Raw genomic sequence first — 26,642 nt, forward strand, 5'->3', positions numbered from 1 at the left:
AGTATGATCAGCAACATATAGATTCTGTTCTGGAGGGCAGTACCTTCCAGGTCACTATGCCACCTTTTCACTCTAAGGAGCATGTTATCAAGCACAGGGTGCCACAGGTCTCGATCCTGAGCCTTTTGCTCTTCAATATCTTTGTACAGCCGTTGGCATTGGTAGCCAGAAGTAGGTTGTCATTGGTGTCATATGCCGATGACAGCCAATTAGTCATCGCCTTCTCTAATTAAACCTCGTTAAATTCAAGGATGATATGATGGCAATTGCTGATTGGATGACAGCAAATTGCTTGCAACTAAACGCAAGCAAGTCGGAAATACTTCTGCTCGGGGGAGACAGTGATATGTGGTCAGAGCAGTGATGGTCGGATAAACTCAAACCTGCACCCATACCTAAGGAGGCGGTTAAGAACTTAGGCATCTGGATTGATAGAAGTCTGTCCTTTGATATTCAATCTAAGGCAGTTTCAGGTACCTGCTTTGGGCTACCAAGAGGACTGATACCGTTACGGGGTTCTTTTCTCCCTCCGTTCGTCAGACTATTCTACAGGCCACGATTCTGTGTAGGCTGGACTATGGAAATTCTTTATATTTATGGGCCAGCAAATCTTGTATTCTGTGACTTCAAAGAATACAAAACACTGCAGCCCGGATTCTGCTTGCACTTCCTAAATCATGCTCAGTGTCGAAGTCCCTATCCAAACTACATTGGGTGCCAGTAGAGAGAAGAATTCAGTTCAAAACTCTCTGCATAGCCCATAAAATGTTGTCTCATCAAGCTCCCACTGTCCTAGCTAATATGTTAGTGCCGTATATCCTGAGTCGACCTCTTCGCTCCTCGGATCAAAGGTTGGTCTGCATCCCCCGTGTTCACAGAGTCAGAGCCGGCAGCCGGTCTTTTAAGGTGCTGGCGGCTAAACTTTAGAACTCTCTTCCCTCTGCAATTAGAGGACTCTAGAATCATTTAGAGTTCTGTAAAGCCATAAAGACATGGCTTTTCCCGGGGTAACTCTGTTACTTTTCTCAATTCTGCTTCTTCTATGTTTTCCTGGGTAGTGCTGGGACGCCCCATTGCAGGGGCAGCTATGCGCTGTATAAAATCAGTAAATAAATAAATAGAGGGAATTGGACATATTGCGGGATTCAACAAAAACAGTAGGTGTAATAAGTCCCGCGTAATTGAATACTTAGGTGATTTTCAATAATGAATTGATTGTTTTAAAATTTGGATTAACCTGTAAATGTTTTAATATCGTGCTTCTTATGTTGTCGCCTTGTGATTTTTTTTTTGTACCATATGAGAAAGATGTTGCAAATTGTAAGTTTTTAGTAAACGAACAATAAATTCTTCTACGCATAAAGTTCTCCGGGTTATTCATTAAAGACCAACTTTGTATTTTTTTAAAGCATCCCCTGTCCCTTTAATGAGCAGAGGCTGCTTAAAAGTTTTTTAGCATATGGCAAATGAAGGGATGGAGGTGTGTTGTCCCTGGCAGCCCACCTTTCCTTGCCTCATAAATATTAATGATGCAAGAGTTATCGCAATTCCCTCCAAATAAGTATTTTGCAATACAACCGATTAGGACATCATATGCTGTGCAAAATGAAGCAGGGTCACAAAGCAGTCGGTTTTTAAGCACAGGCTACTTTGCGCCTCTTCCACCCCATGACATTCACTCATGTTATTATTTAGAGCTGACACAGTGAGTTAAAAGACTCTTCATCATGTTCACTTGCATCACAAAATGGGAAGGCCTGGCTTGCACTAAGTACATCTCTTTGATGGCTGAAATGGAATATACAATAAAATGTTGTTTTTAATTCGTATATTTTTTAAGGCAGTTTCTGGAGGCTGGAAAACATGTTCTTGTGGAATATCCTATGGCACTGTCTGCTGCTAAATCTGTGGAGCTGTGGCAGTTAGCGGAGTTAAAAGGTAGGCGTATGTGTATTTCTAGCCATGTAAGGTAATATGTAATAATTATTGTGGTGCAGCAGGAAAATGTGCTTATTATGTGCTATAAGCAGTAAAATGTCCTTATTATGTGCTATAAACAGTAAAATGTCCTTATTATGTGCTATAAACAGTGCTTATCTATTAATCGATGGTTTTTGCATTATCACCAGTTGAGTCTTTTTTTTTATTTTTTTATTTATTTTATTTCCACAATTTCAGACACATGATATGACAGTTCAGATAAACTACTATAGAAATAAAAACTCCATGAATCAGAAATACAAAAATTAAATACCTAAGAGAGTTAATACATCCGAAAATAAGTATATAAATATCCTCCCTACAATGGCTACTAAATGGTCAAAAATCTGAGTTAATAGTTATGAATTAATATATACAAAAAAAACAACAACAAAAAACACACAGATAGTCATACAGTCAATCAATCCTCAGAATACCCCAATGATATACACTAGCTAATAGATACTCAGAAAATCATACTAATTGGAAATCATACATCTATATATAATTACGTAATAATACCCTCAATTAATCATATAAACAAGAAAAAGGTCCCATATTATAAGCCCCAATTTCCGTTTCCTTTCCCGCTTTAATGAATATAGACTAGATTCCAAACTGGCTAATCTATACATTTTCGCCCTCCAAACATCAAACCATGGTGGTTCAGGACATAACCAATCCCCCGCAATGCATAAACGGTCCACAGTCATTGCTACAAATAAGAATAATCTCTGTTTATACATACTACAACCTTTTGAAACAGAGTGCCCCATCCCTAGGAGCATCAAAGCGGGAGTGATACGGAGTGAATCCCCTAAGATGTTAGATAAAAAATGTTCCATATCTCGCAAAAACAAATTCAATTTATCACAACTAAAAAAAATGTGTTCTATATCAGCATTTTTTGCCCCACAGAGGAAACATTTACCATTGTAGAGATTACCCTATTTTTTTCATCCGAGCAGGTGTATAGTATAATCTAAATAAAGTTTTAAAAAATTGTACTTTTAAGTTTGCTGACATAAGAACTACATTTGATCTAATACATGCTTCATCCAATGAAATGTCGGATTCATTTTCTCCCAATATCTCAGCCCATTGTAACGTATGCTTTTGCCAAATCGTCCTTTTTACCCGAGCTTAAAATCTTGTACAACGCTCCAATTCTACTGTGAGACTTTAAAGCCTCAATCAAGGGATTAGAAATTCAATTCAATTTTCGTAGTAATAAAAAAATCATGAATTTGTAAAAACCTAAAAAACTGTGATTGTGGTAAATTATAAGCCTTTGCTAACATCTCGAACTGTTTAATAGTTCCCCTCTGATCATGCAAGTCACCTAGTAGCCCAATTCACCAGTTGAGTCTAGTGTAAATTGTGCTTGGTCAAGTTTTGGGTTCACATTTACCTCCAGACCTTTCTTTACTCAGTGCTAAAAACAAGGGCATAATGTTAAAATAATAGGTTTAAAATGGGTGCCAATTCGGTGCTGATTTTTATTCCCTGTTTCTTGCACATGTAAATCAGTCATAAAAACAAACCCATTCCTTGTCACAATTATTATTTGTGTTAAGGTATTATTCTGCTTAGTCTTTAATAGAGAGCTGTTTGTTCAGGCTTTTATTTTGTTTTTCCATCTTTCTTTACTCTGTCCTACCACACATTTGCATCCTGTCAGCCTGTCTTTTTAGAGTATTGCTTGTCTTGGACCCATCAAAGATCAATTCTATACTTCAGCATAACCACTTCCATATTTAAATTTCTAAGTACTCCTTAAGTCTCCACCTGCTTGCATTGATAACAAGGAAATCAAATCACTTCATACATAGAAAAACAATGCTTCAAGTGGCCCTTTGTTTATTATTGTAGTAGTTGTGTTTGCATTTTCTCATGTAGTACATACATATGTGGTCTTGGCTGCTATTATCAAAACTTGTAACATAATTTGTTTTTTGTTGCATGTATGACTGTCTTCTCCTAATCTAACTATGAAAGGTTGGTAGGTCTCAGATGCAGCCTTTCACAAAACTTCTTAAAGGCTGCATCTCAATAGAGGTGCACAATGACAGTCCTGGTTTCTTAGAAGAGCTGGTTTTACCAAAGAGAAGAATTTCTGCTTTATCTGTGATTAGTTTGAACGCATAGTCACTTAACATTTGAGATAGTCATGAAAAGTAGATTTCATTGCCAAAAATGCCTTGTCCAATCTGTTAATGTTGTTTGCATCACAAAAGTGAATGAAGCCAAAAGACCATGACGTTTATTCAAGGAGTAACATATATATTGAAAAAAATAGGATTTTAACAAGATTCATAGGAGATTAGCTCTCTAGATAGCCTGAAAAAAGATCTGAGAACCAGAGGGCAGCGTTGGTGAAAAAAGAAGTTAACCAGGCTAGGGCACCACATCTCGTTCCTACATCAGCTAACAGCTAGCCAAGATGGGAGTGTCGGTGTCAAAAGCAAATGACAAATCAAGCGGGAGACACTTTTATCCAGGAAGAGATGTAAATCATCAAGGACTGCATCCAAGAACAGTTCCATTCAATGAGAAGGTCACAATCAGGCTTGTTTAGTTTCAAGAAGACGGTGCTACTGGGCTACAATGGGGCAATAACGAGATGGGATTTAAGGCCCTCAGTTTTGCTTTCAAGATCTTTAACTCCAGAGGTCCTTTATATCTTAGACCTCGGTTCAAACTCTCATCACAGGTACAATATCCTTCTCTCTCTAGTAATCTTAGGCTGTTTTAAACCCCTCCTATTGTTAAATCCAGAAGATGTGGCCGTTCCTTTGCCTATCTACAGCCAGACTGTGGAATGCCATACCTGTGGCTTTGAGAAGCTGCCCATCTTAAAAGGTCTTCAGGAAAAGGATTACAACGTTTTTCTTCGACTCGGTAATAATCCCCTCTTGAGCTGATTTCTGCCCTTGAACTCAGTGGACACTCATTGTAGCGCCTTGACTCCATTTTAGGTAGCGGCACGCTCCATAAAATGTATTGTATTATATTATATGAGCTGATGGTGTGTAGACAGACAAATCGGCTTTAGACTTTTTAAAGAGCTGTTTCACAATAGCCTATTTCCATATCGGAGGAGCCAAAAATGTGACCATTCAGATATTACAAATATTTGTCAAGCGTTTATTTCCATTAGGAGTATGGTTCTGGTTAAGATTAAGGTTAAAACTAAGAAGCAAGTGGAACTCGCACAACTTGTTAAATCGAAAACGTCGCAAGGAAGTAATGTTCTGTAGTGTGCTCAAAGGAAATCGCTGTCTGGCCGAGCAGTGAGAAATCCACAAGAACTAATACATTGCTCCCCCTCTTGGGAGAGAGCACCTTCGAGCACAACTGCGGGGGGACCACGAGGTCTTATTCCATAAACGTAAAGTTCCAAAAAAAGTTTATTCCAAACACATGCTGGTGTTCATCCAACATTCACATTTTATTTAAATTGATTATCAGTTCATGGTTTGTTGTAAATCACTGGGTAGTTGGAATTCAAAGTATCTTGATCAGCAATACATTGTTACACATGATAGCAAATCCCTATGCATTTCCGGCCACGCCCTTCCTCGGGGGATTACTCTACAAGCAAAACAGAAATTCAAGTTATCAGCTATATGAAATCGTATTAACAAGGTCCATAAATAAATCAATGTAACACACTTCCTGTATACGAGGTAAAAAGAAAGGAGAATGAAGCAATGTCCAACCAGTGAGCAAAGGACTCCGAGGAGTGTCTAGAAAACAGCGTGCGAGAATAGAACAATCCAGTTACAATCTCGGGATGGTCTGAGTCCCAAGGTACCCCATATTCACCCCAGGGAGTGTAAGTGTAAATTCGAAAATCAGCGTGAGCACACGCAGAGCGTGTGGAGAGGCCAAACTACGTGTACCAAACATGCAACAACGCTGGGCATACTGGTGAACGTATAACACAATTAAGGTCCCATCAGGGTACTTACGATAGCGTAAGTATGCAAGAACTCCGCGGAGTTCCGTGCTGCAAACAGTGAACCGAGCTAGCGGCTTCGCAGTGGAGTTAAAGTGCATGGGGGAATAGACATAGTGAAAGTACTGTAGTTAAATGAGCACTACTGTGGTCGCCATGATGTAATGGGTGAGTCTCACCAGGAAGGGTTATGAAACTAAGACAAAACGCAACATAAAACAAAATCAATCTATATAGGCAAGGCTGAGAATGCAAAAATGAGCAAGAAGAATAGTCAGTGTGAGGTTACAAATAACATTGAAATTCCATACGGTCATTCAACCCATGGGGCACCATGGTGGACATAAATCGGATCCAGAAATTTTCTCTTTTTAGTAAAGTGTTCTTGTTGTTCGGGGTAACCTTGACCTGTTCCAACACTTGGAATTTCAACTGAGCCACACTGTGTCGATTCTCATGGAAGTGTGTCGCCACTGTGGATTTCAAGTTCTGGGTTCTAATGTTACTCTTATGTTCAAGGATCCTGACTCGGATCTTTCTTTCGGTGTGACCTATGTAACATTTCCCGCAGGGACATTTTAATAAATAAATGACAATGCTACTGTTGCAAGTGGCGTTGACTCGTAGTTTGACTGGATGGCCTTTCATGGGATGGTGGGTCATATTACCTGGAATGCAGTTATTACAATTACTACAATTGTAACAGGGTTTTAAACCTTTATACACAGTTAGAGTGTCTGGTTCACTGGGTTTGGTAAGAGTTTCTTTCACATTTCTGCCTCTGGTAAAGGCGAACATCGGAGGGTGGCTGAAAAGACCATGGAAATCTGGTTCCATGGTAAGGATTGGCCAATGTTTGCGGATGATACGTTGAAAGTGATTGGAGATCACGGAATATTTCGAGACCACCACCATGCGGTCTGTGTGTTTCTTAGGTTTTGGGTAAAGGAGTTCTCTCCTCACCATTTTCTCGCTTCTGTCAACAGCCAAATCCAGGATCGGTGGCGGGTATCCCCCTGTCCTCAATCTCTCCAGTGTGTTCATGATCTCTTTTTTGCTCTCTTTTTCTTTAGAGACGATTCGTTTAATTCTAAGTAGTTGTGCGTAGGGTAGATTGTTTTTTAGACCCAAGCAATGAAAGCTTTTGTAGTGTAAAGTGGAGTTCCTGTCGGTGGGTTTACGGAAGATGGTGGTGGACCAATCTCCCATCTCTCTGTTTATCTCCACATCCAGATAATGGACACATTTCTCATTGTATTCCCATGTGAATTGTATTCTATCATTGATGTTGTTCCAGGTCCTCAAAAAATCAGTCAGAGTGTTGGCGGAGCCGCCCCATAACAAAAAGATGTCGTCAATGTATCTAAGATATAATTTTCCATGCTCCATCCATCGGGCTTGGCTCAAAATGTGTGTCTCCTCGAATTGTTTCATGAAGATATTCGCGTAGCAAGGAGCTGCGCAATTTCCCATGGCCGTACCATTGAGTTGATGCATCCATTTGTCATGTACCGTAAAGTAGCTATGGTAGAGAGTAAACATGGTCAATTCTATCAAGAAAACTTTCAGATCTGGATCCAGATCGGATGAAGCTAAGGCCTGTTCAATGGCTTCTATGCCCCAGTCATGGGGGATGGAGGTGTAGAGTGAACAGACATCCACTGTACACATTATGAGCTCTATATTTTTGAACTCTTCCATGGCGGATTCCAGTTTCAAAAGAAAGTCCGTAGTATCTCGTATGTATGACCCTGTTTTGAGGACAAAAGGTTGAAAGTACTTATCTAGGAATTTTCCGGTGTTCTCATGGATGCTACCTTTGGTGGACACAATGGGTCGAAATGGCGGTTTAGTAGGATGCTTGTGCATCTTGGGTAACATGTACAACACAGGTGGTTTCGGGTTGACAGGTACCAGATATCTTCTGGTTTTGTCGTTGATGGTGCCATTGTCAAAGGCTCGGTTGATGATTTGTATCAAACTCATCGAGAACTCCCGTGTGGGGTCCCCAGGAAGAACATCGTATATGTTGGTGTCCATGACGTGAGCCTCAATTTGTTCTTCATAAAAAGTGGTGTCCATAATTACCAGGGCGCCGCCCTTGTCGGCATTCTGGCATGTGATGGTGGGATTATCAGCCAGCTTTCGTAAGATGTTTCTTTCTTTCTTAGACAAATTCCCATGTTTCATGGGTTGTTGGAATGGTAAATTCGAAATCTCTTGTTTAATCAAGTTCTCGAAAGAGTCCATAATCTTGTGACTTTGTGGTGCCATAAAGGTGCTGTGTGGGCGAAGTCCTCGAAGCATGTCCTCTTCTTGTAGTGGCATCGGGCAGATGTTCTGGAAGTAGTGTCGTAGCTGGATATTCCGCACCAGTTTGAAGGTACTCACTTCTAACTCTAAAGTATTGGTGCTTGTGGTTGGCACGAATGATTGCCCCTTTTGTAGGGTATGGATCTCTTCCGTGGTCAATTGTAAAGAGGAAATGTTGATGACCAAGTTGTCTTCAGAACTCATCGTCGTTTGTTGGCTTTCTTGCCCTTGATTGCGGGCGGCGTTTTTTCTTTTTCCTCGGCGGGTTTTTCCCCTCCGGGATCGGATAGTTGATCCTGGCCCGGTTCTAAAAAATTAACCGCAGGTTCGGTGGAGGTGCTTGGTGTCTTTGACTCAGCATTGGGTGTTGTGCGGGCAGGTCGCTGTCTGTTATCTTCCTCAGAAGATGATGTTTCGTTCCCAGAAAAAGGGTTATAGGGTTTGTTAGGGCGTCGGCGGGCGTACACCTCTGCCCAGGTGTACACCTCGCCAGGCTTATAGTCTATGGTGTCTCATTTGAATTTCCGAAACTTTCTTTCCTGTGTTTCACGTGTATGTTTCTCCAGTTGGGTGTTAACATCCTCCAACATTTTGGTGAGATCTTCTTCGGACATGGCATTGTCCAGCTCATTCCTTGCGCTCTTTATCTCCTGGGACAATTCTTCCAGTGTTTTAAATAGCTCTTCCACAATCAGGAGGATCAGGTCGAGAGAGCATTTGTTGAGGATGGAGTACCATCGCTCAACAAACTTTACGTTGTTTTTACAGAGTAGAGGTTTTAGAGGGACCCTCAGGCCCCGCGGGATCCGTTGAGCCCGGTGGTACCGCTCTAGGGTGCTAGCGTGCAGTTTCTGATTAGATTCTTTTTTAAGCAAGTAGAGTAATTGTTTAATGTTACTCTCCACACTGCGGGTGTTTGCAGTGGAGGTGATGTCATCATGGATCATGCCGTATATTTTATCTGCATCTTCAGTGGTGAAAGCAAACATGCTTGCCTTTTGGTCGGTCATACCTGAGACTGAATCAAAATTCATTTTGAATGTTAGCAGCGTGCTGAGCTCCTGGGTCAGAAAAATAGTACAAACTAAGAAGCAAGTGGAACTCGCACAACTTGTTAAATCGAAAACGTTGCAAGGAAGTAATGTTCTGTAGTGTGCTCAAAGGAAATCGCTGTCTGGCCGAGCAGTGAGAAATCCACAAGAACTAATACATTGCTCCCCCTCTTGGGAGAGAGCACCTTAGAGCACAACTGCGGGGGGACCACGAGGTCTTATTCCATAAACGTAAAGTTCCAAAAAAAGTTTATTCCAAACACATGCTGGTGTTCATCCAACATTCACAGTTTATTTAAATTGATTATCAGTTCATGGTTTGTTGTAAATCACTGGGTAGTTGGAATTCAAAGTATCTTGATCAGCAATACATTGTTACACATGATAGCAAATCCCGATGCATTTCGGGCCACACCCTTCCTCAGGGGATTACTCTACAAGCAAAACAGAAATTCAAGGTATCAGCTATATGAAATCGTATTAACAAGGTCTATAAATAAATCAATGTAACACACTTCCTGTATACGAGGTAAAAAGAAAGGAGAATGAAGCAATGTCCAACCAGTGAGCAAAGGACTCCGAGGAGTGTCTAGAAAACAGCGTGCGAGAATAGAACAATCCAGTTACAATCTCGGGATGGTCTGAGTCCCAAGGTACCCCATATTCACCCCAGGGAGTGTAAGTGTAAATTCGAAAATCAGCGTGAGCACACGCAGAGCGTGTGGAGAGGCCAAACTACGTGTACCAAACATGCAACAACACTGGGCATACTGGTGAACGTATAACACAATTAAGGTCCCATCAGGGTACTTACGATAGCGTAACTACGCAAGAACTCCGCGGAGTTCCGTGCTGCAAACAGTGAACCGAGCTAGCGGCTTCGCAGTGGAGTTAAAGTGCATGGGGGAATAGACATAGTGAAAGGACTGTGGTTAAATGAGCACTACTGTGGTCGCCATGATGTAATGGGTGAGTCTCACCAGGAAGGATTATGAAACTAAGACAAAACGCAACATAAAATAAAATCAATCTATATAGGCAAGGCTAAGAATGCAAAAATGAGCAAGAAGACTAGTCAGTGTGAGGTTACAAATAACATTGAAATTCCATACGGTCATTCAACCCATGGGGCACCATGGTGGACATAAATCGGATCCAGAAATTTTCTCTTTTTAGTAAAGTGTTCTTGTTGTTCGGGGTAACCTTGACGTGTTCCAACACTTGGAATTTCAACTGAGCCACACTGTGTCGATTCTCATGGAAGTGTGTCGCCACTGTGGATTTCAAGTTCTGGGTTCTAATGTTACTCTTATGTTCAAGGATCCTGACTCGGATCTTTCTTTCGGTGTGACCTATGTAACATTTCCCGCAGGGACATTTTAATAAATAAATGACATTGCTACTGTTGCAAGTGGCGTTGACTCGTAGTTTGACTGGATGGCCTTTCATGGGATGGTGGGTCATAATACCTGTAATGCAGTTATTACAATTACTACAATTGTAACAGGGTTTTAAACCTTTATACACAGTTAGAGTGTCTGGTTCACTGGGTTTGGTAAGAATTTCTTTCAAATTTCTGCCTCTGGTAAAGGCGAACATCAGAGGGTGGCTGAAAAGACCAAGGAAATCTGGTTCCATGGTAAGGATTGGCCAATGTTTGCGGATGATGCGTTGAAAGTGATTGGAAATCACGGAATATTTCGAGACCACCACCATGCGGTCTGTGTGTTGCTTAGGTTTTGGGTAAAGGAGTTCTCTCCTCACCATTTTCTCGCTTCTGTCAACAGCCAAATCCAGGATCGGTGGCGGGTATCCCCGTGCCCTCAATCTCTCCAGCGTGTTAGCCTTATAAATTTAGGTTAGGGTTTTGGTTAGGATTAGGGTTATGTTTCAAACCTTTCTGCTGCATCCTTTGCAAGCCAGCCTATGTGTAGTAATCCTGGGCAAGTACTACGCTACGCTTGCGTAGTTTGCGCAACTTTGCACTACGCAAATTGCACGCAGCACAGTGCAAACACGCGTAGCGGTCAATTTTTGCTTGCTCGCAGTCCTCAATGTCAAGTTGGCGACCGTGAGCGAGCAAAATGAAATCCCGGCGAGAATTTTTCCTTATACCCGATCAGCAACATCAAGTTGCCGATTGCGAGCGTGGAAAATAAACCTCCAGGCGAGATTCTCAGAGCGGGGAGGTCATGTTTCTCATTGCGAGTGGTCGCATATGCTCGCAACGGCTCGCGATGAGAAACTACCAGTCCGCGCTGAGAAAGCTGCCGCTCGAGTAGAAATTTACTCGAGCGGCAGAAAACAACCGCTTGCACTGTGCAAGATGTGATTTGCACTGATTGCATAGTGCGGACAAGCATCCGGCACTGTGCAATCAGAGCGAACAGCATTTTGCACAGTGCACTACGCAGTTCGCGTAGCTATGCGTAGTGCAAAGTGCACTTCGCGTGGCGCTACTACGTGAACTATACCCAGGGTTTATTGTGAAGGCTATAGCAGGTACAGTTCACAGTGACTCTCTCCTCTGATTTCTTGGTGCTATGTAATTCCAAGAGTAAAGATAGAGGGAGCTGTGTCACCTTTGCACTTTTCCCATGATGTTGAAAGATACACAGGTGAGGGTTCCCCCTCTTGAACATTCAAAGCTACGTCATTCGGAGCTACTAGTGAAATATATCCGTGCCATTGTATTTGCATGAAAAGCAAGAGTCAGAAAATTATCAAAACCTACTACATATTTCAAATTAATTTTAGCAAATCAGTATAGTGTCTTCACTCTTTCACAATTCTCTTAAGATTTGTATTGTGGAACAGTATTACCACATAACACATAAAAACATAGTAAACTATAGTAACTTTCAAGAGTCACACCGACATTTCTGGATGTAAAGCATTCTCTTTATGTAGAATCTATGTCCTGAAAGAGGGCATGTCACGAGTTAGAAGAACGGTCAGTAATCCACATCAGGTATCGTGTCCTTCAAATACAGATATCATTTCACATAGGTATCTAACTGTATTTGTTAGAGTGTTAACATCTCTGAGGATTGTGAGAGAGGATACTATATTTCGCTCTGATGCAATAGCAAGGCCGAACAAATAAAAGTTAAAACTGTCAACTAGGCTGGGTTAAAGATGAATGTCACTTAAACCCCTTAGATATGTCTTGCATATCAACCAGTGGAGATGTGTGGTGCAGTGGCCAGGGCAGCTGACTTCAGAGCACAGGGTTCATGGTTCGATCCCCAGCGGCAGCTCAGCTCAGCACCATGTGACTCTGGGGAATAGCTCACTCAATTTCCACGACGGTCCCACGCGCCTTGAGACCCTTAAGGTTGAGTAGTTTGCGCTTTACAAATACGGATTTACATTTACATTTATTTTAACCACAAAACCCTTGTTGGTTCTCTTGTTTCTGTACAAAACCTCGGCCACGAAACCCCCTATTTTACGGGAGCCACTCCCAGTAGAGTATCTTAGTCCCGAAAAGTAGCTTCTGCCTCTGCTAAACTATGCTTACAGGAATGTGGGGGTGTTTGCAATCGGACAGACCTGCCAGAGAAGCCTCTACTCTTGCGGGATATATAGGAGAGCCTGCTCTGAACCCCTAGAAACAGTATGCACAAACTTTTTATGTGTGTTGGGTGCAAATCGTGTGCACTTTGATTATCCCCATAATAATGGATAGCTCCACGATTATGAATATTGTTGGAGTAAATGGAATGTACACACCAACCATATTTTTCACATATCTGCAGCAAATTGGCCTTCAAATCCCTATTTGTTTTGTGGCATCCTATTATGTTTGTGTTGCCGACCCATTTAATATCCCTGCATACCTATTGCAGACTTGAGGTCTTTATTTAAATATCCAGACAGATAGCATGCCCCTAACATCTGGTTTGGTCTCTGTCTTTCCCTAATCAAGGAAAGCTTGTATTCTTGTTTCTGCACATCATCGCTGTGGAGCTTGTGGGGGTTCTCTCTCTGAACCCCATGCAGCTGAACAAAATTCTTTCATTTGTACCATCTGGAAACATTGGCAAATGCTACATTTAGAACCATGTTGATGCGGAAACTAGAGTAGTTGCAAGATTATCCTGTAGGAAAGGTTGACACAATAGCTACAGCCGCTGTAATTTCATGCAGCAAACAAAAGAACTACCCTTAAGCTTAAGCAATGAAGAACAGGAGGAATGTGCTAATTTTTTGATTCACAAAATACAATACTTTTTTGCTGACTTTGCGCAAACGAAGAAAGAATATCACATTCACTTTAAGGCTCCCTTTAAAGGCCTACATCAATATGCTAAATAACCATGACTGTAAAACTTCAAACCATGTTAATAGATAGCAAAGCCCGCAATATGTAATAAAATCATCAAAATACATTTTGTCATTGGTCTGCGCACGATATATAGACAATTTTTAAATGCACATTAGATTGTGCAACTTCTGTCTTGTTCACCTTCTACTAACTACCAGGAGGGAGGTAATTTCCGACCGCACTAGGGACCTTAAATAAAGTCCTGCAATAACTTGCTAGCAATGCCATTTTATGTCATTATCCGAGAGAACAAATAAGAGATTTTGCAAATGGTGGAAAAAATAGACTCATTACCGAACCTTTAAAGCTCATCCTTTCCCAATGGACAGATGCTACGGCACTGATTTCATCCTGTTACTGTTCCAAAAATATGGTCCCGTTTGGCTCTGCTTCCTCAAGGAGGACATAGGGGATAACAGTTATGCAGGTTTCTTAGTTTAGGTTCATTGTGGTTCACCAGTAATCCTATCATTAATGGTTCCATCCCTTACTGCACAGCACCACCTTAATATAAGTCATTGGCAGTGCTGAAAAGGGGTCACAAACATAGGAGCCGCTGGCCTATCTATCACTAATATGACAGGGCCACCAGGTAGGTTTTGTTTTAATTTAGCATTTACCCAAGGACTACTTCAGCGACCTGCTGAGACAACAAATTTCCAGGTTTCAGATCAGGCCCCTTGTCCTCACTGACCTCCAACTCTGTAACGCACACTCTACCTGCACCAGCCCAACAGTTTGCAATAGCGTTCCAGAAACATTTTGGAGCTTGCCGGCATTAAAGGTATCCTTAAGTTAAAGCATGTATAGTATTCACACAGACAAACTACAGTCAGAATCTACACCTCCAAGTACAACAATTGATAATCTGACTTAGAGACACATTCTGTTTAAAATAGACCATCTGTGCATTCCAGCTGAAGCCTAATTTCACCTAAGCAGTTGCCAAATACAGAAATTCTAACTGTAAACCTTACATATGTCGCAAGTAGAAGGTAGCATTAAGAGGAACTATGACTACTGCAGAATGTGCTGCTTCCTATTGCGAGGCCCTGACTCTGGGCCCCTTTCCAACCCCAACTCCCTTCTCGTCTCTAATAATTACCTTGTAAATGTCCCTTCCATCATCAGTTGAGATCGGTCCAACTCTCACTTTGCAAAACGTGAGGTTTCTTTACTCCTAAATGTATCTGCTGTTGCATTGCTCTGGATAATGTTACGTGTGACACACGGCAGTGAACTTCAGTGTCTATTGTCTAGTCCCAACGTTAGACCTACTCACTGATTCATTGCTTGAATATTTGTTTTCACCATCTTGATACTTGAACCATAAGTGTTCTCCTCTTCATGTGGTTACAGAAAACACTAAAAGCCATCCCAACATCAGCCTCTGTTTGGACAATTTCTGATATCTCTGTTTAGCAACGCACTATACTTATGACTTGTTCTTACACTCAGCAATCAGTTTGAATGAATGAATGAAGTGATATTTATATAGCGTGACTGCTGCTTCAGAAGAAGCGTCCTGCCGCTTCCGAGAGACAGGTTAAAGCGAAGGGGTTACAGCTCCCAGAATAACACTGTTTTCAGCTATTCCTTAAAGAAGCTTTCGGAAGAAATGGAACTGAGGGAGAGTGTTCCAAAGACCTGGTGCCAGAACTGAGAAGAACCTACCCCCAGCTCTGGCTTTCCCATATCTGGGGACACATAGGAGATGGAGATTAGCGTAACGGAGGTCCCTAGCAGGAGAGTTGTGTTGAAGCATGTCTTGGGTGTTTCTGGGACCTCTTTGGTGGAGAGCTCTGTGGGTGGTCATGAGCGTTTTGAACATAATCCTGGAGTTGATGGGAAGCCAGTGGAATTCCTTGAGCCCTTGTCTGATAGACTGACATTTGGTGATAATCAGAATAAGTCTGGCTGGGTCATTTTGTACCCACTGCATTCCAGTAGGTTCTGCGGGCACCCAGATAGAGTATGTTGACATAGTCCAGTCTGGAGGTGATCAGTATGTACAATTCCCTTATGGGTGTCTAGGGGTAGGTAATTTAACATATTTCTCAGAGATATTAACAGACCAAAGCTGTCAGCGGCTATGGCCCTGATGTGGGGTTTTAAGGATAGGGCGGTGTCCATCATGACTTCAAAGTTCCTAGCAACTGTGGAGGGGGTGGTGGCTGGGCCTAGGTCAGGTGGTCAGAGACGCAAGGGGGAAGAGGACCCAAACATCAGAAATTCTGTTTTGCCGGAGTTGGGCTGTAGAAGGCTGTTATGCATCAATTGAACGATGAACTTGAGACATCCCTGAAAATCCCAGATTAGAGTGTCATTGAGTTAATGGAAGGGTAGCATAAGTTGACTATTGTCCGCGTAAGAGACCATGTTCATTCCCCAACTTTGCGCAACTAGAGCTAAATGGGCCAGGTAGATGTTAGAGTTGGGCTGAGTAATGAACTCGCGGGTACGCCACAACCTATGGCTCTAGATTGGGAGGTGAAGGCCGAGAGGAAAACTGACTGCTCTCTGTCCTTTAGGAAGGAGCAAAGTCATTTCATGGTGGGGCCTGTGATGGCCAACTCTTGCAACCTTTGTTAAAGGATCAAGTAGGACACAATATTAAAGGCGGTGGAGAGGTCTAGTTGGATGACCACCACCTTCTGCCTTGAGTCGAGGTGGCCTCAGATATATTTAGAGACTCCGAGGAGGGCTAGTTCTGTGCTGAAGCTGGGACGGAAGCCTAAACAGGAAGAATGTAGAATCTTATTCTCTTCCAAATAGCTGGCAATCTGATGATTCACTATGGATTCAATCATCTTGCCAAGATGAGGGAGGAAGGAGAGGGGCCTATAATTATCAGGATGCACTTGTTGGCATTTGCTTTCCTTAACGGGGGCATCACAAGGGTCTTTTTCCAGTTTAAAGGCACAATTCCGTTTTCTAGAGACAGATTAAAGAGGTCACTGTTTTGCGGATTAATAGCAGGGGCAGCTTTAGTGAGCATGAAGAAGGGCAGGGGTCTAGGGGTGAGTTGGATTTAATTTTATGGATTGTTTGCCCCAAGTCCACTAGTGAGATTGGCACGAATCACTCGAGCCGTGCCACCATCTTGCCTATGGTGGTGGGGGTGCTGAGGGGATTAGGCTGTTTGCTGAATTTAGAGTAGATATTTTCCACTTTGGAGATGAAGAATAGGGAGAGGTCTTCAGCCAGAGACTAAGAAACTGGCCCTCTTTGTTTGCAGGCTTTTGGCTGCAAACAAGTTTGGATTAGTTAAGAAAACATTTCTGGGGGCAGTCAGCAGCTGCAATTTGAGAAGAAAAGAAATCAATTTTGGCTTTTTTAAAATATTTCTCCGGAACTGTTTGAGGTTAGTGCTATAAGCCCATTTGTCATCAATTTCATAGTTCTTTCGCCACTTTCGCTCCATTTGCTTGCATGAACGTTTTTCTGCCTGAAAACTGGGTGTGAACCAATTAGCGGACGGTGTGGCAGAGGGTTTGGGGAAAGCTAGGATATCAAAGCCTGTACTAAGGAGTTGTTGAAGGAGATGAGTGCATCCTCCATACCTTCCGATGTGATCACTTTAATTAGTGAGAATATATGGGATAGGTTGGACTCTGGGTTATCTGCCAGGGTCTGGAGATGTTTTTGGGATTGGTGGAGCCCAATCGGGCAGAAGGAAATAATATGTGGAAGGACACTAGAAAGTGATCAGTCCAGACTAGTGGACGGGGGGAGCCTACTGTATGGAATGGATAGTTAGAGAATATCAGATCCAGGGTGTGACCTCCCCTGTGTGAGGCCCCGATTATCAGTTGGAGGAGGCTAAGGTCACACATAGCCTAATTAAATTGCTTTGCAGGTCTACAGTCTGGACCGTCCATGTGTGCTTTGAAATCTCCGAAGACCAAGACATTGGCGTATTGTCAGTATAGGGGGGTGAGTCGAGTGATTAGTGCGTCGAGGGCTGAAGCAGGGGCTTTTGGGGGGTGGTAGACTAAGGCTTGTGAAAGGGAGAAGTTGGGAGATATCTGAAGGGAAAAGATCAGACTCTCACTGATGTCAATGCCCTCAAGCTTCGTAAAGGTGCAGCTAAAGATAGAGCGGTGTACAATGTCGATCCCACCACACATTCCGGCAGCACGATCAACATAGATGACCGAGTAGCCTTCCTCAATGGCGAGGGCAATGTCTGGGGCTAAGTGGGTGTTAAGCCAGGTGTTGTTAGGAATAGTATATCCCTGGTATGGTCATTAAGCAGATCCCAAATGTGAGATTTATGTTTGGGGAGGAATCTTACATTATGTAGACCAATATGGATGTCGTTTGAGGAGAGAGAGAAGGACTATTCACCACCCTTAACCCAAGGTGGAGCTCTGAGGCTCAATGTGTCGCCTGGGGATGTGCCAATTGAACTTGCATATAGGGCAGTAGGTTGAGTGGCTAGCCTGCAGGTTGAAAAACAGCAAGGTGCCACAAGGTGTAGGACGGAGCTCCAACAAGGTGTCCTTTCCATAGTGTAGTCTCTGAGGATTGACTGGGGAGAAAAGGACAGCATGGCTGGCGCTGGACACTGAAAGGTGGAGACGGGCTTGGCTCTGGCCCGCCAGTGGCACACCCAATGTGCTCATCCGCAGTCTGACTGGCATCAAATAGGCCAGGAGAGCATTACTAGCTCCTCCCACCTCAGCTACTGGAGAGCTAACCAATGTGCTAGGGAGCAAATGGTGTCAGAAGTGGGGAACTGACACTAATCAGGGACTGTTCTGGAAAAAAGCATTTTGTGAAACGGAGAAGAGCCCCCTAAATTAGCAGCAATAGTTACGTAAAAAGAATCACTCATGCTTTCAACAGTTTTAACCATTAACAATTGTGTAAAGAAGCGAGGGATTCGATTTAAGTATAAAAATAAGATTATTTATTTGAGTGCCTTAAAGTTACCCGCTGGTGCAAGACAAAAGACGTCCTGGTCCAGCAGACTCCAACTGCTTCTCCCCCAAGTTAAACAAACACAATTACATGGTGAATTCCAAATTACATAGATACATTCCACATTACCTCACAACAGCCATGCAACAGGTAGCTGTTTCATGGTTAAACACTACATGAATTAACCCAAACAAAAGGAGAAAAAGTAAGATTTACCACATGTTCCTTTTTTTAAGGAAAGAAAGCAAAACAACAAACGAAAAATGTAATAAAAGTAAACTTACTCCAAAATATAGTCTTCGAACTTCTTTGGTACCTTAGTGCACTTTTTTTGTAACAAGATATTACCTTCATCAGAAATACCTTGCTTGACATTCTCACCCAAAATATCTTTTACTGGTTCAACAGGATGAGCATCCGGAATGCTTCCACTTGAGCCTCCACCATCCAGAAGTCTCCCAGTAGAACCTTGAGTAAGCGCACACTTCCCGCCCCTCTCATCAAACCACACATCACCATTCACAAACTTTTCCTGCTCAAACAAACACTCCTACCCATGTTTGAGAACAATTATAGAACTTGTGTTCCACCAACCTTTATCTTTTAGCAAGACAGCAGAATCAGAAACTCTCTCTACGGCACAGAGAATTTAGAAAAACCCTTGCGTTGTAAGAAAGGTTTGATAACATGCACCCAATCACCAATTTCAACAACTTTACTTTTAACTCTATGACGAAGTATCATGATAAGATTTCCCATAGATACGAGATGAAATTATGTTATCTCTGGCGTTAGCAATGCAAGACTCCAAAGTATCACCTTTCACATTTTTGCCAAAGCAGGTGTCAACAACGTCTTGACTTGCCTACCTCTGATCAAAAAATACGGAGTCACTCCAGTGCACGTATGTGGAGTAACATGATAACTCCAAATCTTTTCCCTCAAAAATTCTAAAACATCTAGATTGCTCTCCAATGCAGTCGGAATCCCTTCTTTTAAGAACATATTGGCCCTCTCCACTTGACCATTGGCCCTTGGACAATACAAAGGTGCCTTTTCTGAATGGTCCCCAAATCTTTTTTTTAAAACTTAACATCTTGGCAGAAACAAATTGCACATCATTATCGGACATACGAACTCAGGGTGCTCCTTCAATTTTGAAAATATACTCGAAAAAATATAATATATATAAAAATATAACAATATCTGTGTTGGGATATTCAACAAAGGTGTAATTCATCCACTTGGAAAAACTGTCAATGACAACAATCAAAAATCTGCTCTCCCTGCCCAAACAATCATATGGCCCTGAGAAATCAATTGAAACTCTCTCCCACGGTCCCAGGGTAACCTCCTGAAAATAGTTCAAGGCTCAGTACCTTCCAATGTTTATCAGATCTAACACACACTTTACCGTTATTCACATACTGTTCAACAAGAGCATCCATCCCAGGCCACCAATAATAAATCTTCTGTAATTTTTTTGTTCCAGAAACCCCTGGATGCCCAGAATGAGCCAAATGAATTAGCTTGTTCCTAATACCCGCAGGCGGTACAAATAAACCATGCCTCAACTAAATGTAATTTTTTTTATATTTATTATTATTAAATATAACAAGCAAGGCAGGAAAACAATATACAGAGTGCTTTGTTCAAACAAGGCCGGATAAACAGTACATCAAATAATCAGTAATCACTATAAGGAAGGGAGGGGAACGGGGGCGAAGCAGTAAACAGACAATAATGCAAACATTAATGTGGGGTCAGGGGGAGAGTGGGATATCGATGTTATCCACTGCAGGTGGTGTACATATGTCTCCACGATACCTGTTCCATGGCCCCCACACTCTATGCCATTTCCGGGGGCGGCCCCGGGCTAGATATACCTTTTTTTCCGTAAACATGCACCAGTCAATGTTTTCCTTCCATACTTCAACTGTAGGTGGCCTCTGGGACCCCCACAATTGTGCAATATCACGCTTAGCAATCATGGCCTCCAGGGTTGTCCACTGGGTCTGGGCTACGTTGTAATCTGTAGGCTCCCAGACATTTAACAAGCAGCCCCTGGCCTCCGGTAAGAGAGCAATACCCGTAACCTCTTTCATTACATCATACACCCCGTTCCAATAAGCCGCAACTTCATGACATTCCCAAATAATATGAAGAAATGTCCCCACCTGTCCACATCCCCGCTTATACAGACTCTCCTCAGAAAAGCCCATCCGAACCAGACAGGGGCCCGTGATGTACACCCTGTGAAGAATCTTAAGCTGAACCAGTCGAAGTCTCGGCGGAATCGCGACCTCCTTGGGAGACGAGATCGCCGATTGCCAGTCCTCGTCATCCAATTCGAGGCTGTCACGGGACCAGAGATCACGTAAGGGCAGCAGGAGGTCTGACCTATCATTGATCAACTTTTTATAGACAAGGGAACTAGTACTGTCTGGAACATGACCATACAGCAATCTATCTTCAAGCGGGGACGACTCAAGGACCGCCTCCCCTATCGAAAAGACTGACATCAAGGCATGGCGAACTTGGACATAGCGGAAATACTCCGAGTTCCCTAATTCAAACTCCGTCCTTAAAGTATCAAACAATTTGTCCCTTAACCCAGAGGTCTCCCACCTTGCTAATACCAATGAGGTCCCACTCATCAAACCCCTTAGTCTTCCACAGTTTACCAAGTCTATCAGAGTCGAAAAGTGGGGTCACTAAAGTCAAGCGGTCCTTCCATCCCATCGAATTAGTTGCGTCTTGCCATATACGAACTGCCATCTTCGTAGGTCCTGACAATGACTTGACCACTGATTTCGAGTATAGTGCCCTATAGTAGTTACCCCCAGGCAGCAGCCATCTATCCATAGCGAAAGCAGGGTTCAATTCGGGACCATACATACAGTGATTAATGGCCCCCAACTGAGACGCTCAATAATATCGTTTGATGTCCGGGAGGGCTATACCCCCGTCGTACCACGGGAGCGTTAGTTTGGCCAGCGCAATGCGAGGTCTACCGCCCCATATCAGTTTCCTTTGAAGACCCTCAACTTTACGAAAATAACTAGCAGGGACTATATCAAGAGTGTTTTGGAGGGCATAAAGAAAACGAGGCAGAGACATCATCTTAAAGAGGGCCGCGTGTCCCAGCGGCAAGAGCGAAAGTCTACGCCAACCCGCGATGTCCTGCTTCAATCTGGTCAGAGGTGGGAGAAGATTCCGCTCATACCAAGTCACAGGGTCCATAGATACCCAGATACCGAGATATTTAAATCCCGTCTGTGTCACCTGGATGGGGCAGTTACGCGGAAGGAGGGGGATGTCACCAGAAAGAACGTACAAATAGGATTTTGTCCAATTGATAATCAAGCCCGAGTTTCTACCAAAAGAGGCTAGCACATTGCAGAAAACAATCAACGATTTCCTGGGCGAGGTCAGATATAGCAAAATGTCATCTGCGTAGAGCGAGATGCGATCTTCATACTCAGAGGTCCCCCGAATACCCCTCATCGAGGGCTCCCAGAGGATCCATGCAGCGAGGGGCTCGAGGGCTAGGGCAAACAGGAGCGGTGATAGGGGACACCCCTGACGAGTACCGCGCCCAAGACCAAACGAAACCGAGACTCGACCGTTCACCACGATTTGCGCAAGGGTCCTCGTAAAGAAGCGGCACCCAGCCTATAAAACCGGGACCAAACCCAAATTTAGCCAACGCAGCCCAAAGATATGACCATTCAATAGTATCAAAAGCCATCGTGGCATCCAGGGACGCCAAAATGGCCGGCTCACGTAGCGTCGCAGCCCTCGTGAGAACTCCGTGCAGACGCCTAAGATTTAGCGCAGTGTTTCTATGGGGAATCAAACCGGATTGATCCGGATGGATCAGATCGCTAATAACAGTGATCAATCGATTGGCCAGTACCTTTGCAAGAATCCTAGGCTGGGCTTTCAAAAGAGATATAGGTCGGTACGACCCACACTTATCCCTCGGTTTCCCCTCCTTATGTATAACAACAATCGTCGCAAGTCGCTGATCCCGGGGGAGAGAACCACGTTCACGAGACTCTAGAAACATATCTCTCAAGTAGGGAGCTATCTTGTCAGGCCGCAACTTGTATAGCTCTATCGGCAGACCGTTGGGACCCATGGCTTTACCAGACCGCAAGGAGCGGATCGCAAGGGCTACCTCATCAGCAGTTATTGCACTATCCATTTGCTCTCTATCTGCATCTGAAAGACTCGGCAGAGCAATGTCCCGCAGCAATAAATGAGAGTCCTCCTCCGGCCTATCCGACACAGGAGAGTACACTGTCCGAAAATGATCCGCAACGCACTCAGCAATCTCCACAGGGTCTGCGACTCCCGCACCACTCGCCATCTCAATCTCAGGAACCACACGACTAGCTCTGTCCCTCTTAGCCAACCATGCTATCAGTTTACCTGCTTTATCTCCCACATCATACAGACAACCCTGTTGCTCTCGACTCATGGCCTTAGCTGCATCCGTAACCAACGCCCTGTATTCAAACTGTTTTAATCGCAATACATGCGTCTTAGCGCGGGTGATCTCCTGTTCCAGATCTAACTCCAGCTCTGCTATTTCAGTCTTGACCTTCACTACAGCCTCATCTCTCCGTTTCTTAACGCCCGCAATCAGCGACAGGGCTTAGCCCCTGAGAACTGTTTTAAAGGCCTCCCAAAGCGACACTGCGGACGAAACAGAGCCCTTATTCTCTGAAAAATATTGATCAAGTGACTTTATCAAATCATGACGAGTTTTAGGGTTTCGGAGATACCAAGGGTTGATCGGGGCTACCCGCCCCTCGGTCCCCGAAGGCAATTCAATCCGAAGCCATAAAGGAGAATGATCATAGATTCCCAGACCCATATGTTTAACCTCAGTGACAAAGGGCGCCTGTGCAGCAGGCGCCAAAACGTAATCGATCCTCGAGAGGCTATTATGAGTGCCAGAATGGAATGTGTATTGCCGCTGAGAGGGGTGCAACAGTCTCCAGCAATCCACCAGGACTAGAGTGTCAATAAAGTCATGAAGCCAATTCTGCGCCCCCTTGAGGTCCCTAGGTGGGTGTCTATCAGAAACACCAGATACGACCGAATTGAAATCACCACCCAGTAGAAATGACCCCTCGGGGAGAGCAAGGATAACCCGTCCCAAGTCTGCAAAGGTAGTTGACTGTAGGCCAGGAGGGACATAGACGGAGACCAGGGAAAGGGTCCTGCCCTCCCATCGACCAGTAAGAACGACATAACGTCCTCTATCGTCGAGGACTGTTGCATCAACTTCCAGCGGGAGAGAGTTCTTAATAAGGATACCCACCCCCCGGGAGCCAGAGGAGAACCCTGCATGGGCAACCAAGCGATACCCCTTCCTATTCATGGCATAACATGTATTTCCTATCAAGTGAGTCTCGTGAAGTAGGACCACATCCGGGGAGTGACCTTTTAATAGTTGCAGCACTACTCCACGCTTTATCCTATCCCGCAACCCATTCACATTCCAGCTCATAAGCCTCAACCCCCTACCCCCCATCCCACAAGAAAAAGAAGATCCAACCCCGAGAGGAAACCAGCACTTCAATCAGAAAGTCTTGCAATACTGTGCCTTGCAGAAAAACAAACTGGAATACCAACAAATCCCCCCTCCCCCCCACCAACAACCCGTTACAACCCCCCCCACCCTGCACCCCTGCGTAAGACTAGAAAGCCACCCCAACTTGCAGTGTGCCTGTCGCCCCCACATCTAAACTAAGCTACAAAAAGTCGAGCAGAGGAGGAAAAAGACCCACCGATAGCCCCGTAACCCCCCAAAATGTCTCACAGAATCACACGACATAATTAGTTCACCACAGTTCGAAGCCCCTTAAAGACCCCAGGAACCAGACAAAGATGGAGCTTATTCCTGGTCCATCGATCTGCCCTCCGCATCGCCAGTCTGTTCGTCCTGTGGACGATGGGTCGGCAGAGTATCCAGCCAGTCGGCCACCACTTCCGGTCTATCGAAAATATAGGTCCGCTCTGCATGTTCAATTCGTAACTTGGCCGGAAAAAGCATGGCGTACTTGAGGCCCATCTCACGGAGTCTCTCTTTTTTACCCCAAGAAAACCAAGTCTCTGTTTCTGGACAGATTGGGTAAAGTCCGGATAAAAACTGATGGTAGAGTTCTCAAACTTTATGGGACCACCCACCCGCGAGGCCTGCAGGATAGCGTCTCTATCACGGAAGTTAAAAATCCGTGCTACCATAGGCCGCGGTGGGGCACCCGTCTTGTGTTTACCACCCGGAACCCTGTGAGCCCGTTCCACAGTGAAAAAATTACTCAGTCCCTTGGGTGCAAGGGGATTAACAATGAGGTTCTCCACAAAGAGGTCAGCTGCCGGATCCTCCGCCTTCTCCGGAACTCCAATGATACGGACATTGTTCCGCCTAGCCCTTCCTTCAAAATCCTCTAGACGACGCGCAAAGAGGTCATTGGAGGCCCTTAAGTTGCGAACCTCCGTCTGTATCTCAACAACGTCGTCCGTCAGACCGGAAGTCTTAATGTCCAACAATGTAACTTTTTCATTGGTTTTCGTTAGGTCCGTGCGGATCAGATTCACATCAATCGCCACCGTGTCGAGTTTGTGGGCGAGAGTCTCCATTTGTTTCCCGAGGGACGATCTGATCACATTGATGGCGGCCATAACATCTTGTAGGGTCGGCTCGGCTGCTGAAGTCAGTGGATCTCTCGTTCCCTCCAACGACCTACCCGGTCCACTGGGCGACACCTTAGCCTGGGCTTAGCGATCCATGATGTTAGTTTGGGTATAGCCACCCTGCCGAGTGGTCTTAGACTTCTGTTTGTCCCCCTCCGGTTTCCCCGCCATTGCGGGAAGTAGTAGGTATGGTCCCAAACGGGGGTAGGGGGACAGAGCGCAAAGCAAGCAGCTGAAGAGTGGTAGGCTATGCCCGGCAGAAATCGACGTCGGTCGACTTGGAACAGTCGCACTGAGTGGAAAAATGGAGGCCTCAAAGGTCCCTCGAGCGGAAGTTCAGAATCAGCCCGAGAACACGGCTCGAGCATCTCTCCAGAGCAGGTCAATCAATGAAATACACACACTCGAGTACCAAGCCAGATAGTTGCCTTCGGCGAGAGGGAGGCGCCCCCAGTATCGGATCTCTCCAGTAGGCAAAAGTGAAAGTGGACCGGACTGGCCATCTCCGCCACCTCAGGCCGATGTTATTCGATTACACCTCGGGCATCACGGAGGTGTAGGCCGCAATCTTCCAAGCGCCATAACTCCGGCTCCCAGGGTCCGATCTGGATTCTGGTTGCAGTTTTTGCCACCCCAGTGGTTCGTCTTCACAGAGACGTAAATAGGAGTCAGGATAATCAACAGGATATATGCGGGAGGTTACGAGGGTCTCGGGAGCCCTGTGCTCACGCGGCCATCTTGGTTGCGCGCGAAGCTCCTCCACCCAAAATGTAATTTTCAATGCTAAGCTCACTCGAAACTTGAGCAAAACTTCGAAGACAGGGATCTAAATTCCTGCTAGATGGCCAACCACTAACCACAAAGTGTTTAACTTTGGACAAAATACTATCCATACAAACAAACTCATTGCACTCGTCTTCTGAAATGGCAGAACTCACAGCATCCACTAAAGCAACAACAAATTCATGCTGATCAGTGATGACAAACAATCCGCAGGAAAATTCTATCCACCAGGAATGTGCTGCATTTCAAAATTGAATTCTTGTAACCTCACAATGAGTCTCACAAGCCTGGAAGAATCATTACCTGATCTAACATCATCCATCATATACACAAGCGGCTTCTGATCAGTCACTAAAAGAAATGGACGCTCCCACAAAAAGTTCTTAAATTTTTTCCACCGTCCACACACAAGCCAAGACCTCCTTCTCAATAGTACTGTAATGTTTTTTTGCTCCACAAATACCTCTGGAGATCAAAGATATGACTCTTTCCTTACTATTTGGGTAAATACCACCCCATAACCAATGGTACTGGCATCTACTGTAACATAAGATTTTTCATCAGGAACAAAAGTATTAAGTCCAGA

At 44.0% G+C, this 26,642-nt stretch overlaps 1 protein-coding gene across 5 annotated transcripts in view; it reads left to right on the forward strand.

Moving 5' to 3' along the window:
• The window catches only part of BLVRA (biliverdin reductase A), a 274,998-nt gene that overhangs the window by 197,860 nt on the left and 50,496 nt on the right, over positions 1-26,642 (forward strand). For all 5 annotated transcript variants that reach the window (XM_086964880.1, XM_086964878.1, XM_086964877.1 and 2 more), the window contains one exon: positions 1,841-1,938. In XM_086964880.1, coding sequence (XP_086821006.1) covers positions 1,841-1,938 — 98 coding nt within the window. The remainder of the gene's footprint in view (positions 1-1,840; positions 1,939-26,642) is intronic.

The sequence above is a fragment of the Lissotriton vulgaris genome, chromosome 4_1 (genome assembly GCF_964263255.1).
Source record: "Lissotriton vulgaris chromosome 4_1, aLisVul1.2, whole genome shotgun sequence".
Lineage (NCBI taxonomy): Eukaryota > Metazoa > Chordata > Amphibia > Caudata > Salamandridae > Lissotriton > Lissotriton vulgaris.